This window comes from Chiloscyllium plagiosum, chromosome 12 (assembly GCF_004010195.1).
Source record: "Chiloscyllium plagiosum isolate BGI_BamShark_2017 chromosome 12, ASM401019v2, whole genome shotgun sequence".
NCBI classification, from domain to species: domain Eukaryota; kingdom Metazoa; phylum Chordata; class Chondrichthyes; order Orectolobiformes; family Hemiscylliidae; genus Chiloscyllium; species Chiloscyllium plagiosum.
In genome coordinates, this window is record NC_057721.1 from 8544858 (window position 1) to 8562717 (window position 17860).

Genomic DNA, 17860 nt, shown 5'->3' on the forward strand with positions numbered 1-17860 from the left:
ACCAGCTTGGCAGTCATGTCTTCACCCTCTTCATCTGTGGCATAATCACTTCACTCAACCTCCTTGTCAAAGACTCCTGAGCTAAAGCCTCACTCTTCAATCCACAGGAACTTCCTTGGACCCTCTTTTTGGAGCAAGTCTGTGGATTTTTAATTTAGGTTAGAGGAGGGAGGGAGGCCCTACTTTGTAGGACCTGGGGTCTATAACACACCCACTCAAATAACAATCACTTACCTTCCTGACCGTCTTTGCACTCTGCCTTCACTTCCGCCCAGCTCCCGCCGCTCTCTGATGCGAAAAGTACAGCACAGAGATAACCTTAATCAAACTCGCTAATGTTTTCTGTAGTCATACCAAATTGGGCAATTACTCCTTGACCCCAGCAATGTCCGAGTGTTGGTCAACCTGACCTATACTTAAGTCATCCTCCATTGTCTCCCATTTTGAATGTAGTTTCAGAGGTATTTCCTTTGCTGATTTCATTCTACCACATCCCATTAGAGCCAGTAAAGATTTATTCTTAGTACCTTGATTGATAAAGTTCAAATCTACAGTTCACTCTTCCCCTTTTGCTTATTTATCTCTAGAACCTTGCAGTTAGGGTCCATTGACATGGGTGAAGTTTGCACCTGTACGCCAGCGACACCCTAATGGACCTGCCACCTGCCTCTGTTCCAAACCCGCCTCTGTTCCAAACCCACCTCTATTGTCCACCTTCTCAACTGATATCGAGTCATAAATGAGCCTTTATTTGAACGCTGTAAAGATTAAGGAACAAAATGTTAGATTACCACTCAAGTCAAGGATAAATGCCCTTAGATTGGTTGGGCCTAACTCGTTTCAGTAGTCAACATAATTTCATGCACCCACCATCAACACTAACTTCCCCTCTGATTTCCTCTCTGTTTTATATTTATCCGTGGGATGTGAGCATTGTTGGCTGAGCTGGCATTTATTGCCCATTCAGAATTGCCCTTGAAAAGGTGGTGAACAGTCTTCTGAAGCCTGTCAATTTAACAACTTTATCAAAAAGAGGAAGGATTAAAAATAACAGGTCAGCTTACTTCTGGGTCACATTGCATATCCAAGTTTTATAGACACTGACTTAGCTGAAGAACTTAGAGCAGAGTATGTTAACTTTATCAGAATACAATCAAAAGAGTTTTTAGCTTCTCTGTGAATTGACATCTGGCTGTCTAGAAATACTTGGAGGGTTGCAACTTGTCGAGGGCTATTCTATATCCAGTTCAGTCTCCGTTAATGGAGAGGCTGTAGTACAGAAATGTCTTTTGAGTAGTCTGCATTTATTTACTGCCTTCAATTTGGCAAAGTCCACTTTACCACTTGAGATTGTCACTAGCCCTAAGCAATGTGTTAATTTCAGTATGTTATTGGAGAAGATCGACTTGAGCCAGATGTACCTTGTTTTCCAATTTGCTTATTAAGTAAAAATTTAATTCACCACTAGTTTCTCAATTTTCTATACATCTGAGGTAAATGTTTTTCAAATGTGACATATTTTACTCAATATTTCCTTCACAGTACAACTAGCATGCAAAAAATAGTTTGCACTTCCACCTCCCGTCAACTCAAACCCAGCAGACAACATTGTCATTTTCTCTGCATAGTTAAAAGCCAACAATTTGACTTGTTGGAGAGTGTTTTTGTAGGTGATCATTTCAAGCTGAATGGTAGTACATACTACACCTGAAAGCCAATTATAGTCTTAAGATTTCCATAAATGTTCTTTTGGATGCTGTTCTTTGATTGTTCTCTTGGATTAGAGTAGTGCTAACATTTTGTGTTTTGGTTCCAGATGCTGTGCCTCTGTTTCTGCGATTACTGCATTCCCCACATCAGAATGTTTGTGAGCAAGCAGTCTGGGCTCTAGGGAACATCATAGGTTTGTATTTTTGTTAAGCCTTTTCTTATACTGTTAAAAGCACATGGGAATTCTGGCTTTATGAATTGAGATGTAGAATTCAAAAGCTAAGTTTTTATGCTGAATTTTTATAAATTACTAGTGAGATCTTAACTGTATCCAATTCCAGGTACCACACTTCAGGAAGTTTGCCTGAGCTTTGGAGATGGTGCAGAGGAGATATATTACATTTTCTTTAACTCACTGGATGTTGGCACTGATGAAAATGCAGCCTACATTTTCCATTCCCATTTGTCATTGAGAAAGTGTTAGTTAACCACCACCTTGAACTACTACTGTCCATATGGTGGAAGGTACATCCATTGTGAATTCCAGGATTTTAATTCAGTGGTGATGGAATGATACTAATTTGAGTTAGTAAGGTATATGACTTGGCAGGAAATTTGATGGTAGTGGTGTTCCATATGCTTGCTATTCTTTACCTTCTTGACGACAGTGGTCACATGTTTTCACAGGCGGTGTTGTCATGAATCAGTCACAGTGTGTTGGTGGTGGAGCAAGTGAATATTAAGGTGGTGATGTAGTACTAATCAAGTGGGCTGCTTTGTCCAGGATGATGTCAAGCTTCTTGAGTGTTATTGGAGCTGTACTTGAAAGGGCTCGCAGAGAGCATTCCATCACACTCCTGACGTGTCTGGTAGATGGTGTTATGACCTTTGCAAATAAAATGGTAAATGACTCGCCATGTAATTTTCAACCCCTCGCCTGCTTTTGTTGCAGTATTTGTAGATGGCCCAGTTAGGTTTGGAGTCAGTAATACCCCCAATGTGTTCATGGTGAGAGTTCTGTGATAATGTTGGTTAAATTCACTTTTTTGCTGAAGCTAGCAATTGCCTGACTATGTTGCTAATTTTATTTCTCAGCCCAAACCTGATTAATGCCCAGGTCTTGACCCAGGAAAGTGAGGGCTACTACATTATCTGAAGAATTGAAAATGGATACTTAAATTGTCAATCAGTTATTAATCTAGTCTTATGAAGGGGAAAGTTTATTTGTGAAGCAGCTGAAGCTGGCTGAGTTGAGGACACTGCCCCTGAGGAGTTCCCTTTAGCGATATTCAATAATTGAAATAGTGGTCTCCACAAATCTCAGATCTTCCTTGATATGGCTTGAGCCAGTGTATCCAATTTTACAGTAGCTCCTTGATGCCACATTCCATGAAATGCTTTAACATTCACCTCACCTCTCACATTCAGCACTTTGGTTCATGTTTGGGCCAAGTTCATCATGAGTGCCCCTGATGTATCAGTTGAGCAGGTGGTCAGTGAGTGCCACTGTCAAGCCCAACTTCCATCACCTTTTGTTGAGATTGGATTGATGCCAGGTATGAGAGACTTAAGTTACGTGGCGATAGAAGCTGTAATTGTTTTCAGAGAACCGAATGTGGAGAGATTTAATTGCATTTGCTCAAACTTGAATATAGTTTTGTTCAAGTCACAAGTAGAAACTGTTACCACTGACAGGAGTGTCAGTAACCAGAGGGCATAGATTTAAGGTCATTGGCAAAGGTTTCAAGGGGAGATGAGCAGAACTAGATAGAGTTGTTATGCAGCATTTAAAAGGGTGGAAGATACTGGTTCAATCATCTCTTTCAAGAGAATTGTAAGTAACAGCTTAAACTTTGAGAGAGAAACAAGTAGTGATGTGGAGCTTATTGGATAGCTTTTTTCTCGAATCATGAACAGGCATAATGAGGTGAATGGGATGCATTACTGTATGATTAAATTTGAGTCCTAAATTGAGAATTGTATTGTTCAATCATTCAAACAAATCACCAAAATAACATGTATATTTTTGCATTGAATTATTTTAATGAGTTTGTGCATTAACATTTTCATCTAACTGCTGTATATACATCAGTTACAGCATTTTCTTTCATAAAACATTTCAGGTTCTCATCTCTAATGCAAACATTTTCATTTTCACTTCTTTAGGTGATGGTCCTCGTTGTAGAGACTACGTCATCTCATTGGGAGTTGTCAAACCTCTTCTGTCTTTCATCAATCCCTCCATCCCCATAACTTTCCTCCGAAACGTCACATGGGTCATAGTTAACCTCTGCAGGAATAAGGATCCACCACCACCAATGGAAACAGTTCAGGAGGTAAAGAAATTAGACGAATGTTGTTGGCTTTTAAAAGTAAAATAACTCATGCTGTTGGCTGGAGCAGATCTATTTTCAAACAGACTGGATAAATCTGAATTTCTTATGCTTTGAATTCATGGTTTGATGGTGATAGGTCTATATATGTGATATATATATATATATAGAATGAACGCAATTGAAATGATTTGCCCATGGTAATTAGGAAGGTTAAGGCGGGTCGAGTATCACGAGCTGGTAGTTTATTGTGATCACGCCATACATTTGCTCAGTAAAGGCACATGCCAGTTTGACAGTAGTAAATATGATGGATACTTACTACAATATTTTATGCAACTAGGAAATTTTATATATGGCAACATTAGTGTATTCAATACTTTTGGAACCATTAAGGCTGTTGGCTGTCTTCTGTGTAGAGGGGTGTACCATCATAAAGCCTTGGTAGATTTGGAATAGCGTTTTATTGTGATGGAAATGACAGCATGAAACAATATGGTAAATTTAAAGGTATAAATAGGTTGAGGTGTGAGTGGTTCAAATATTTAATAACTTGCATTCATATGGCACCTTTAATGATCATGGGGCATTACAAAACACTTTACAAAATGTTGTAAATCTTGCTGTGGAGGATTTACAGTCACTATTTTGTGCATAACAAGGTCTCACAAATAACAATGAGATAAATGAACAGATCATCTCCTTCTTCTATTGGTGCTGGTTAATGGCTAAATGTCATGGATGCTGAGTATCTGTACATTGTTGGAATCAATAGCTACACAAATAAAGTTTACATTAAGTATCAAATTCCTTGCTTTCAAATCATGCATCCATTATTTAAATCTCTTTTTTAAAAACTGTAACGTATCATTTTAGTCTTTATCATAGAACAGTACCACACAGTACAGGCCCTTCAGCCCTCGATGTTGTGCAGACCTTTTATTCTACTCTAAAATCAAATTAACCTATGTGCCCTACATTTTACTGTCATCCATGTATCTGTCCAAGAGTCGTTTCAAACATTTTTAAAAAAGGCACAATATTTACACACAAGAAACATGAAAAAGAAGGGTGGCATATTGGCTCAGTGGTTAGCACTGCTGCTTCACAGTGCCAGGGACCTGGGTTCGCTTCCAGCCTCGGGCGACTGTCTGTGTGGAGTTTGCACATTCTCCCCGTGTCTGCGTGGGTTTCCTCCGAGTGTTCCGGTTTCCTCCCACAGTCCAAAGGTGTGCAGGTGAGATGAATTGGTCATGCTAAAATTGCCTGTAGAGTTAGGTGCATTAGTTAGTGGGAAATGGGTCTGGGTGGGTTACTCTTTGGAGGGTCGGTATGGACTAGTTGGGCAGAAGGGCCTGTTTCCACACTGTCGGCGAGTCTAATCAAAAACTTATTTCCATTATTCCAGCAACGCCCTAATGGATACTCAAACTTCAGTGAAAAGGCACACCAACTCTATCCAAAAATTGCTCTTGGGTGCACACTCGGACTGACGTTGCCTGGTTCATGCTCTGTTTCTGTGTCCAAAAATGAACTAACAAATATCTATTTGTCTCCAGTTTAGAAAGCAAGTTCACAAAGTAATACAGCAACTATCATAACAGTCATTAGATTAGATCTCCTCCTGTTACATCAGCTTCTCAAAATCCACCCCTTTCACCATGCATTTGGTTATAGTTTTGAAGTTTTCTTGCCCTGATGCCCATTTCTGTTTCGCTGTGTCTGTGAGAAATATTTTGGGTCTTTGGGACTTAGGTGCAAGTTATGTAATGCCATTGAATCATAGTGCATGCTGTATTTGACTTTCTCCCAGAAGTCATTATTTTGTTTTTCTTCCCTTTCCATGTTTACTGTCATTTTTATTTGAAATAGCACTGTTCAATGATAAGTGCGATTTGCTAACACCAAAGTTCTGCATGCATGCACAACATTAAGATGGCTATTGAATATTGAAAAATTGTTCTTCTTTGTTTTGCGCTTAATATTTTACAGTAGTTGTAGAATCGCTATATACTGGTTTATAAAAATATAATTTTCAATTTAAGTTTTTAATCTAAAGCACAACTGATTATTTCCAACTGTGCATGTGTACACGCTCCAGCACTATAGTAAACCGATTGTCATTAACTGGTATTTATATCTTTATTGATAAGCAATATTGTTGAAAATGTGCATGCTCCTTGGTGTCAGCAAGTGGAGCTATAGTGACATGTCTTAATAGAGTCATTGAGATGTACAGCATGGAAACAGACCCTTCAGTCCAACTTTTCCATGCTGACCAGATAACCTAAACTAATCTAGTCCCATTTGCCAGCATTTGGCACATATCCTTCTAAACCCTTCCTAATTCATAAACCCATCCAGATGCCTTCTAAATGTTGAAATTCTACCAGCCTCCTCCACTTCCTCTGGCAGTTCATTCCATACACTCACCCTCTGCATGAAAAAAATTAGCTGTTATGTCCCTTTTAACTTTTTCCCCTCTTAGCCTGTTCTGGACTCCCCCAAACCAGTCTATTTACCCTATCCATGGTCCTCATGATTTTATCAACCTCGATAAGGTCTCCCCCTTAGCCTCTGATGCTCAAGGAAAAACAGCCCCAGTCTATCCAGCCACTCCCTATAGCTCAAACCTTCCAGTCCTGCCAACATCCTTGTAAATCTTTTGTGAATCCTTTCAAGTTTCACAGCATCCTTTCAATTCGTGGGAGACCAGAATTGCACACAATAATCCAACAGTGGCCTAACCAATATCCTGTGCAGCTGCAACATGACCTCCCAATTCCTATACTCGATGCTCTGACCAATAAAGGAAAGCATACAAAACGCCTTCTTCACTGTCCTAACTAACTGAAACTCCACTTTCAAGGAACAATGAACCTGCACTCCAAGTTCTCTTTGTTCAGCAACACTCCCCAGGACCATGAGCGAAAACTGTCCAGTTGTATAAGTGCTGTTCCAGCTTGTAACTAGTTTGTCTAGCTATCGTGGCGAGTGTGCAATCCTAAATTGACTATAAATACTTGTTACTGCATCTGATTGGGTTTAATTTGTGATGTTCTGTCCTGAGAATTTAATCACTGAATACGTTTTTCACTTTTCCTCTACAGATCCTACCGGCACTCTGCGTGTTGATATATCATACAGATATTAATGTAAGTAGTGTACTAACTCCTGGCAAAGAACATGCACAGCCTCCATGTTTTCAGATTGTTGATTTTTTTAAAGAATGGAATGAGTGTTCCTAACAAGGCCAGCATTTGTTTCCCATCATTAATTGCCCTTGATGCGGTGTTCCAGTGGCAGGGAGATTTCCATGGCAGATTGCGGCATTTTAGCCAACAATAAAGCACGTTGATCTCCTTAGATTTTGGAAGAACGTTGATCTCCTTAGATTTTAATTATTCAAATGTTAAATATATTTTAAAATTGATTTTATCCCAAGAGTTAACTTATTTTGTGTACCATGTTTTTACTGTAAATTTAATATGAGTTGGCTTCGTTCAATGCATGTAAATTTTCCTGGTCTCGGACAGTGCTACAGTCTTTAAGGCAGTATGATTGTCTATAAATCCACATATGTGGGTAAGTTAGTGATTGCACAGTTTGTCACACTGAGAATTTCTGAGAGACTAATAACTAATTCTCGTCCTATTAAAACAAGTTCAATAATAGTAAAAGTCCAATTTTTTAAAATGTGTGAACAGTTTGTGTTCAAATTAGAAATATTTGTTGGTCTGTTTTTATGTAGTTACGACAGTGTGACTATTTGTGCTGACCATAATTATTCCTCTAAAGCTGTCAGCAACATCTGACAGCGCTCACATGATTAACTCTAAAATCAAAAAGTTGTTGTCTGTGTATCTGTCCTACTTGATGCACTGTTGAAGTTCTTGGAGATGGCAACCAATTAGAAGTTATTGAATTGACCAGAGCTTGCCCTTTCTGCTGTTAGACTCTATATAAGGATCCCTGAATAAGTTATCATTTTTTGCATGTGGCAACCAGTCCACATTTTTCATGTTTATATTACTTATTCCTAAACAAAAACACATTTTGTCAAATCTTCCCATCTTGCATTCATTGGGACAATTCACAAGAAATTCATTCAAAGACAAGGATATCCTTTTTGGATAAGGGGGAGTGCTGATTAGTTATAAATAAAGCTTGACAATTAACTGTCAGTCATCATTAACTGCTGCATTCTCTAAGGCAGCATCTATTCAGGGTACACTTGCCACCTAGTCAGCTCTGTTCTGTTTGCACAGCAAAAGTACTTTTTTACCTTTGGTGTTTCTTGCAAATTGTCCTGTTAAGTCTAAGATGAATACCTTAAAATGTTTTTTCCAGCAATCCTTAAGTTCTTTATCGCCAACTGACTCTTTTAAATGTTTTGACGTTTCAACTTCTACCTTAATCACATTTGTATGACTCACCCATTTATTTTGCATTCTCGAAAATAAGATAAAAAGGGTAATACGTTCATTTTACTTGCTCCTTTGTTCTCTGTGTGATTATTTCAATCTTGTTTGCTGACTCTGCTTGATATCACTGCTGGCTGCCTGGATATTCTTTTGGGTTGGCTCAAGATGTCAGTCTGATGTCAGAAAAAAGCCAATCCAACTTATATAGATCACTAGATCTTTGTCAGCAGCTTTCTTCAAGCTTGGCAAGTGTTGACATAAATCATAGAAATTGTTTCTGATATTGGTAAACGGTCAATCCGGTCAATGCGCTTGGAACCTGACTGATCCATCCACAGAGGCAAAAGTATTTGGTCTTCGGTCCTGTGCTTCATGTTGGTTCCTGAGGGATTACTGTCGTGAAAAGGATAAGCTGAAAACTGCCAGCATCTTTTTATGGCATGTTGCAAGTTTGATAAATTTTAAAGTGGCAAGCTATAAATGTAAATTCGTTATCATTTCTTTGACGGAATAGAGGTGAAACACCAATTGGTGTTTCGTACTATGTCATAGCATGATTACGTAGCTTTTACTTCATGGAAATAAATCACTTGATCCAAGGTCTGTACTGGTTTATGTTGCAGACTCTTCTCACCTTTTTTCATCTCACCCCATCAGCATAAGTTATCTTTTCCTCCCTTGAGTGCAAGTGTGCATCAGCTTTGTGTGAGTGAGTGCCACATTCTAACTTTCTTCTAATTTTCATTTCAAAATATTCAAGATACTCGTGGACACAGTGTGGGCTTTGTCTTATCTGACAGATGGAGGTAATGAACAAATACAGATGGTGATTGATTCGGGTGTGGTGCCTTTCCTTGTTCCACTGCTAAGTCATCAAGAGGTCAAGGTTCAGGTGAGGAGGTTTTTATTTGTAAAAAAAATCTATGATATCTAAAATATCTTGAAAAGACTCTGATTTGAATCAAGGATAAAATGAGGTGTAAAATAAAGTCAAGTTGAGCTTTGTTTCACTCTGATCCCATCTTTAATGGGAAAGATATTTCTGCTGTATTATGTTTGAGCTAAATCAAATAACATTGTTATATTTGAAAGAAACTTGTTTGCCTATGTAAAAAAAAATACAAGTAAATCTTGTGCTTTGGTGTTCAAAAAGTAAGTGCTGACTTAAAACATTTTGTAAATTGTACATTTTCTCAATTTACTTATGTCAGCAAATTTGATTTCTTTACACCCTTCTATTTGTTTATGCAGTCTAGTGTATATTTTGCACAGGGGCAGATTTCACTTTTCACTTGAGCCTTGATATATTGTCATTTATTATTGACAGATTGAGATTTAAAACAAATCTCTCTGCCAATGCAGGCCACCTAACTATAAGCAAATTGTGATTTAATGTTTCCCCTTTTAAATAGTGGGGACATATTTTCCCCCAACCCTTTTGGTGGACTTTAACTTTTTGACTTGGCTCATTAATGGCTTTATTTTGCATCCAATTCTATCCTTATAATAATATTAAATGCCAATAACGTTATTGTAACTGAAACATGGTTTTAAAAACACTGAAAACTGAGGACGTGTAATTCGAAAATTTAATGGCAAGCATTATTCCTTGACTATCAATGAAAGTGCCTGCATATTTATCGGCAAGGTCAACACCTACGCAGAATTGTAGCAACCAAAGAAATATTGAAGATTGGACAAATCAATTCAGTAAAACAAAAATCCACCCAATTTTGAGATAATACAGAATTGAGATCAAAATTGCAACTATATTGTGATATAATTAAACCAGAGGTGGAGTTTATTGCTCACATTGTTAGACATGAGGGTGCCCTGACAAACATATGGACAGAGAATTGGAAAAGGTAGCGATTATTCAATCAGGAACAACTTAAGTATGAAAACACATCCGAGTAATACCAGTTGAAGCATGTTTTTGCTTTTATGATGAGTCCAAAAGAGAAGTTAGTCTGGAACTTTTTTTTATAATTCGCTCATGAAGCATGGGTCTCGCCAGCATTTATTACCCGAAGGTGGTGGTGAGCTGCTTTCTTGAACTGCCATAGGTTGGCCCACGATGCCTTTTGGGAGGGAATTTCAGAATTTTGACCCAGTGACAGTGAAGGAATGTCTATATATTTAGAAGTCAGGATGGTGAGTGGCTTGAAGGGGAACTTGCAGTTGATGATATTCCCATGGGCCTGGTGCTCTTGTCCTTCGAGGTGGAAGTGGTTGTGGGTTTTGGAGCTTATGTCGAAGAACCTTTGGTGAATTTCTGCAGAAATTCTTGAAGCTAGTATATACTGCTGTTACTAAGTGTCAGTGATGGAGGGAATGGATGCGTTTTCATGTGGTGACAATAAAGCAGGCTACTTTGTTCCAAATGGCATCGAGCTTCTTTAGTATTATTGGAGCTGCATCCATCCAGCAAGTAGGGAGTATCCCATCACACTCCTGACTTGTGCCTTGTAGATGATGGACAGGCTTTGGGGAGTCAGAAGGTGAGTTACTTACCCCACTATTCCTAGCCTCTGACCTGTTCTTGTAGCCATTGTGTTTATGTGGCACGTCCACTTGAATTTCTGGTCAGTGGTAACCCCAAAGATGTTGATAGTTGGCGATTCAGTGGTAGTAACACTGTTGAATGTCAAGGAGCAGTGGTTAGATTGTCTCTTACTGAAATTGTTCATTGCCTGGAATTTGTGTGGCGTGAATGAATCTTGCCACTTGTCAGCCCAAGCCCGGATATTGTACAGACTTCGTTGCATGGACTGCTTCAGGATCTGAGGAGTTGTAAATGGTGCTGAACATTATGCCATCATTGGCAAACATCTCCACTTCTAATCTTATGATGGAGAGAAGGCCATTGATGAAGCAGCTGAAGCTGTTTGGGCCTTGGGCGCTATCCCAATGAACTCCTGCTGAGATGACCGACTTCCAACAGCCATGACCACCTTCCAGTATGCATGGTACGACTCCAGCCAGTGGAGAACTTGCCCCCAGTATTCATTGATTCCAGTTTTGCTAGGGTTCCTTGATGCCACACTTGATTTAATTTTAGCCTTGATGTCAAGGGCTGCCACTTTCATCTCACCTCTGGAATTCAATTCTTTTGTCCAAGTTTGAACCAAGACTGTAATGAGGTCGGGAGATGAGTGGCCCTGGTGGAACCCAAACTGGAAATTACTGAGCAGGTTACTGCAGAGCAGATATTTCTGGTTAGCACTGTTGATGACCCCTTCCATCACTTTACTGATGATTTGAGTATGGACTGATGGGAGCGGTAATTAGCCAGGTTGGATTTGTCCTGCTTTTTTATGTACAGTACAGACCTGGGTAATTTTTCACAACATTGGGTACATACCAGTGTTGTAACTACTAGAAGAGCTTGGCTAGGGGAGCAACAAATTCTGGAGCACAAATCTTCATTACTATTGCCAGATGTTCTAAGGGTCTATGACCTTTGCAGTATCCAGTGTCTCCAACCATATCTTGAAATCGTATAGAGTGGTTTCTGTAATGCTGGCGACCTCTGGAGGAGGCAGAGATGGATCATCCACTTGCATTTCTGGCTGAAAATTGCTGGGAATTGTTGACTGACTAGCCAGCAGTTTCTTATCTTTAAAAATGTCTTCAAGCTGAATACTGCTGTTAAGAAGGCATACGGTGTGTTAGGTTTTATTGGTAGAGGGATTGAGTTGCGGAGCCATAATGTCATGATGTAGCTATACAATACGATAGTGCGGCTGTACTTGGAATATTGTGTACAGTTCTGGTCGCCCCATCACAGGAAGGATGTGTAAGTATTGGAAAAGGTGCAGAGGAGACTGACCAGGATGTTGCCTGGTCTGGATGGAAGGTCTTATGAGGAAAGGCTGAGAGGCTTGGGTCTGTTCTCATTGGAAAGAAGAAGGCTAAGAGGGGATTTAATGGAGACATAAATATTCCTCTGAAGCTGACAGCGCACACATGATTAAACTCTGAAATCAAAAAGTTGTCGTCTGTGTATCTGTCATACTTGATGCACTGTTGAAGTTCTTGGAGATGGCAACCAATCAGGAATTACTGAACTGACCAGAGCTTGCCCTTTCTGTTGTTAGACTGTCTATATAAGGACCCCTGATTAAGTTATCATTTTTTGCATGTGGCAAACAGTCCACATTTTTCATGTTTATATTACTTATTCCTGAAAAAAAAACTGTCAAATCTTCCCATCTTGCATTCATTGTGACAATTCACAAGAAATTCATTCAAAGACAAATACATCCTTTTTGTATAAGGGAGAATGCTGATTAGTTATAAATATAGTTTGACAATTAACTGTCAGTCATCATTAACTGCTGCATTCTCTATGGCAGCATCTCTTCTAGTCACCTAGCCACCCTCTTCTGTTGTACAGCAAAAATACCTTTATATTAGAGGATTAGATAGGGTAGACAATAAAAGTCTTTTTCCGAGGATCATGACATCAGCTTGTACGAGGGGGCATAACTACAAATTGAGGGGTGATAGCTTTAAGGCAGATGTCAGAGGGAGGTTCTTTACTCAGCGTGGTCAGGGTGTGGAATGTCCTCCTTCCAACATAGTTAACTCAGCCACATTAGGGAGATTTAAATAATCCTTGAATAAACACATGGATGAAGATGGGATTGTGTAGGGGGATGGGCTTAAATTAGTTCACAGGGCGGCGCAACATCGAGGGACGAAGGGCCTGTTCTGCGCTGTATTGTTCTGTGTTCTAAAAGTCTTCTGAGGAAGTTTTACTAAGATGTAAATTGAGTTTGTGTTTGGACTGAAAAGGTTTTTTGCAGTGTCATAAAGACAGGCTAGTCATTACTGGGTACAGGCTTTTTCTTTATAGCCCAGAGTTAAGGTTTTTTATATTGCCAATAGATCTGGCGTGAAGTAGCGCTGACTCCTAAATTGATTGCTATTTCAAAATTGTATAATTTTTTAAAAAACCATTGAATTTTGTGCTGAGAAAGTCATGTGACCATTTTTCCTAGACAGGGGCAAAGCAGTTACCTTTGAGACAAAAGCTGGCAGTGCAAATAGCTAATTGTCTATAATCTTTTTCCAGAGGTTAAGTGGTAAGGGACCACCCACAGAATAGGTGTGACTTGCAATTTTATTTCGTGAGTTTCCTTTTGGCAATGATCATCTATGTGACATGCTAACACAATACAGAGGTACCTCGATTATCCGAACGAGATGGGCGGACACTATTTCAGTCGGATAATTGATTATTCGGTTAATTGATTCAAGCCTTTCCTCTGGGGCTCGGAGTTTTCTGTTAAGTCTGCTCCACGTTCAGGAGACTAGGCAGCAGCACACCGTGCGTGAGCCCCCCAACCCCGTCCGATACCGTGCCCCCCAACCCCGTCCAATACCGTCCCCCAACACCTCCCCCACCTGCCCCCAAACCTGTCCAACACCTCCCCCTGGCCCCTAAACCCCACCCCTGCCCCCCAATCCCGTACACACCCACCCCCCTCTCCGGGGCAGCTGGACTGTACACCAACAACAAGACTGCTGGTGCTGCCTTCTTGGGGTAAGTCTCCAAATAGCACTCACACACAGACACAGCCACAGCTACACACACAACGTTTTACTGCAACATTTGGACAGGTTCCACGTTTGCCCTGTACAGGATAATGTTGGAGAGATTATCTGGGGAAGGGGTGGGTTTAGGGTACACCCCTCGGTAGAACTCTTGGGAAAGTGTGGGGAGAGAGAGCGAGGGCAAGAGAACACTGCCCCCCCCCGCCCCCATCCCATCCAGCACTACCCTCCAATCCCATCCAACATCGTCTAACCCTGTCCAACACCGCCCCCAACCCCGTCCAGCATCACCCTCCAATCCCGTCCAACACCACCCCCTGCCCACCTCCCAACCCTGTGCAACAATGTACAGGACAGTGTTGGAGAGATTATCTGAGGGAGGGGGGGTTTAGGGTACATCCCTGTATAGAACTGCAGGGAAAGTGTGGGGAGAGACAGAGAGGGCAGGAGGTCAGCCATTTGGAGATGGTGCCTGGGCTCCCATCGATGTCCAGGACTGTTCTCGGCAGCATTTCAGTAAGCCGCGTTCACTTTTAATCGCTGTAAACAAAAGACACTATCAATGTTAGAACACCTCTTTGATGTAATGTTTCCATCGGAGCCTTGCGATCTTCTTCAGATAATCCAGAATTTGGGTAATTGATGTTTGGATATTCGAGATTCTTCTGTATTTGGCATTCCGGAGCAGCAGAAGCATGGTGGTTGATTGGCTAGCTGATGTTGATGTTTGAGAAATGTTTGGAAGGTTGCTGTGAAGTTCAGACGCATGATTATAACAGCCAACTTTGTTGTCCTGTTAAATGTTTTTATAACAATTACTTGTGTGCATTATGTATATATGTTAGAATTATTTTTTACTGTGTTTGCAACAATTTTAAATGCGATGAAATGGCAGTATAGCATCAAAAATATACCTTCTACCAGGCAAGCTGTGCGATTTTTAACTATTTCTAACGAGTTCACCTTGGAAAATTTCACTTGCAGGTGCAGAAGAAATAATAACAATTAAGTAATAAAGTTGGTCATTTTAATTTGTACTTTGAAGACATTTGCAAACAAATAGAATCACTTAAAATCGTTTTATTTCTCCTTCCTCATAGACAGCTGCACTGAGAGCTGTGGGCAACATAGTGACAGGTACTGATGAACAAACGCAGGTTGTTCTCAATTGTGATGTACTATCACACTTTCCTAATCTTCTCACCCATCCTAAAGAGAAGATCAACAAGGTAAGAAAAATGTTGGCAGTAGGCTTGACTTGAGAGGCTCTACTAATTTCACTAAAATGTCTTTTGTCAGAAAAACAGTTTAGCTTCAGTTGTTGAGCTAGTGACCTTAACTGGTTTCAGTTTAAATTTCTGTTGGTGGATCTCAATAATTGTCAACCAAAAATCTGAGCGATATGGTGATCTGTTTTTGTCAGTGTGCATGGGGTTTTTGGGGAAATGGGGAATTCCCTTCCATATCTCTTCCATTTTAAACAAAACAGTGTGCCAAATCACTTGGAGCTATACTTGAAAATTCTCAACTGTTGAGCCTTTGTTCTGTTGTTCATTTAGAAATATTTGCAGGTTGCAATCTGCTCAGTCACACCCTCACTTCCACCTTTGCCCTGTTACCATTAAAATTATTGTTCTTCATTATATGTCTCTTAATTCACTTCCAGGGCTCACGCATTTGAATGTCTTTGGCTGATAACAAGTTAGCTACTCATCATCAGATTTGGTTGAAGTCAAGATTAGAGTGATGCTGGAAGAGCACTGCAGGTCAGGCAGCATCTGAGGAGCAGGAAGATCAACGTTTCGGGCAAAAGCCCTTCATCAGGAATAATGAAGGGCTTTTGCCCGAAACATCGATATTCCTGCTCCTCAGATGCTGCCTGACCTGCAGTGCTTTTCCAGCACCACTCTAATCTTGTCTCTGATCTGCAGTACCCACTTCTGCCTGTCAGATTTGGTTGGGCCACATAAAGCCTCATTAAGACTTTGCCCTCTGTTAAAACTGCTTATTATTACAGGATCATCAGAAATGCAGTAAAGACTTTCAACAAAAACCATCTTCTTAAACCATTTCCTCTCCTGGCTCTTCCACCCTGATTTCCCACAAGAAGTGCAAGGCATTTGTGGACTTGTTCATTATGAAAATTTCAACCATCCATCCAACTGTCTCAACTGCTTTTTTCCCTTCCCCTGACTGACTTGGACAAACCTTCAGAAAGGTTCCCTTACAATTTGCATCTCGTTGCAAACTCACCTTTCTATAGTTTATCTCTCGTCTCCTTTCACATGCTCTTCAAGATCTTTTTGTCTGTTTCCTTCTTTAGCTCTATTCCATTTCTGTTAGCATGTACATTCCAGATATCAATTAGAAAAAGACCCATTTATATGTATTCTTTGTTTTGTGCCAAACTGCCAATTTCCTATCTGTGCTAATATATCACCCTGCCACAGTAAGTTCTTATTTTGCGCAATAACCTTTTTAAGTGGAATATTGTCAAATGCTGTTTGAAAATCTGCAGCTTCCCTTTTATTCATAGTGTATGTTACTCTTTCAGAGAACTCCAGTAATTGATTTCCCTTTCACAAATTTATGCTGATTCTTCCTGATTACTTTGAGTACCCAACTGTAAACTCTTTAATGATCAAATCTTAACACCTTCCTCAAGACAAACTTTGTTTCATTCTGTGATGGAAACTTTTTTGAATCATGTGTTTTTTGGAAAATTAACTTGTTAGCCACCACTTTTAAGATCCTGGATGAAGTCCTATGAGGATCCAGGGATCTTTGCTTAATACTGCTTGTATTATATTGTAATGTTACCGAGTTCCTTTCCCTCCTGATTAACAGTTATGACGAGAATGTTTTTTATATCCTCTGTAGTGAAGACAACAAAATATTTGTTCACTTAATTCCCCATTTTCTTATACTGTAGAAAACATTCATTTTTCTTTTCCTCCTTAAGTGCCTGTATAAAAGATTGCTATCCATTTTTACATTTCTAGCAATTTCCTCTTGTGCCCTAATTTCTTTCTCCTGATTAATCTTTGTCATTCCCTGCCATTTTTTATGTTCCCTCCAATCATTTGACCTTCCTCATTGTGGAATTATATGCTTTAATGCTTTCCTTTGCTGCTACTCTAACCACAGATGAAGGGTCCTTCCCTTAGAAGTTTTTGGCAATATGTTTGTTCTAAATGTTTGTAAATATCCCCTTAACTGTCTGTCTCTGTGTTTGTATTATTCTATCTTCTAGCCTATTGTCCCACCTCACTTCAGCTAGCTCAGTTTTCATACTCACATACTTGCCCTTGTTTAAATTTTAAAAAACTATTCTCATTTCCAAATTGTATGTAAAATTCAGTCATATTTTGGTCAGTGATACCAAGGGGTGCCTAAACGAATGTCATTCATTCACTGTGTCACATTACACAATAGCAAGTTTAGTATAACCTGCTCTGCGGTTGAGACCAGAATGTGCTGTATTAAGGAACTATCTCCAGGCATTCTATGTACTCTTTATCTACAAATTTCTTGGAATTCCATTTTTAATGCCTTCAATTAGATTTCTTACCTTGCTACAGTACCAAAGTAGCACGTATCAGAGTCAACTTTTTTTAATCAAAGTGCATGTGACTGTGCTCATTAATACCTTGTCTTTCTGCACCTCATTGCCTTTGGTGACATTCTTTCTCCAATAGCTGACCTCTGTTTCCCAGCTCAATGAGACTGAACTTGAATACTTCAATTCTCAACTATCTAGTCATTCCCAGAGAATCATCCTTAATATCCAGTTGTTACCTTTTGGAGTCTCCTGAGGGTCTATCCATGCCC

The 17860-nt window shown here is 39.7% G+C and overlaps 1 protein-coding gene across 1 annotated transcript in view; it reads left to right on the plus strand.

Annotated features, from left to right (window-relative positions):
- The window catches only part of kpna3 (karyopherin alpha 3 (importin alpha 4)), a 91082-nt gene that overhangs the window by 58668 nt on the left and 14554 nt on the right, over positions 1 to 17860 (plus strand). The window contains exons 8-12 of the mRNA XM_043700423.1: positions 1817 to 1903; positions 3877 to 4046; positions 7154 to 7198; positions 9228 to 9359; positions 15130 to 15258. Of these exons, the coding sequence (XP_043556358.1) occupies positions 1817 to 1903; positions 3877 to 4046; positions 7154 to 7198; positions 9228 to 9359; positions 15130 to 15258 (563 nt within the window). The remainder of the gene's footprint in view (positions 1 to 1816; positions 1904 to 3876; positions 4047 to 7153; positions 7199 to 9227; positions 9360 to 15129; positions 15259 to 17860) is intronic.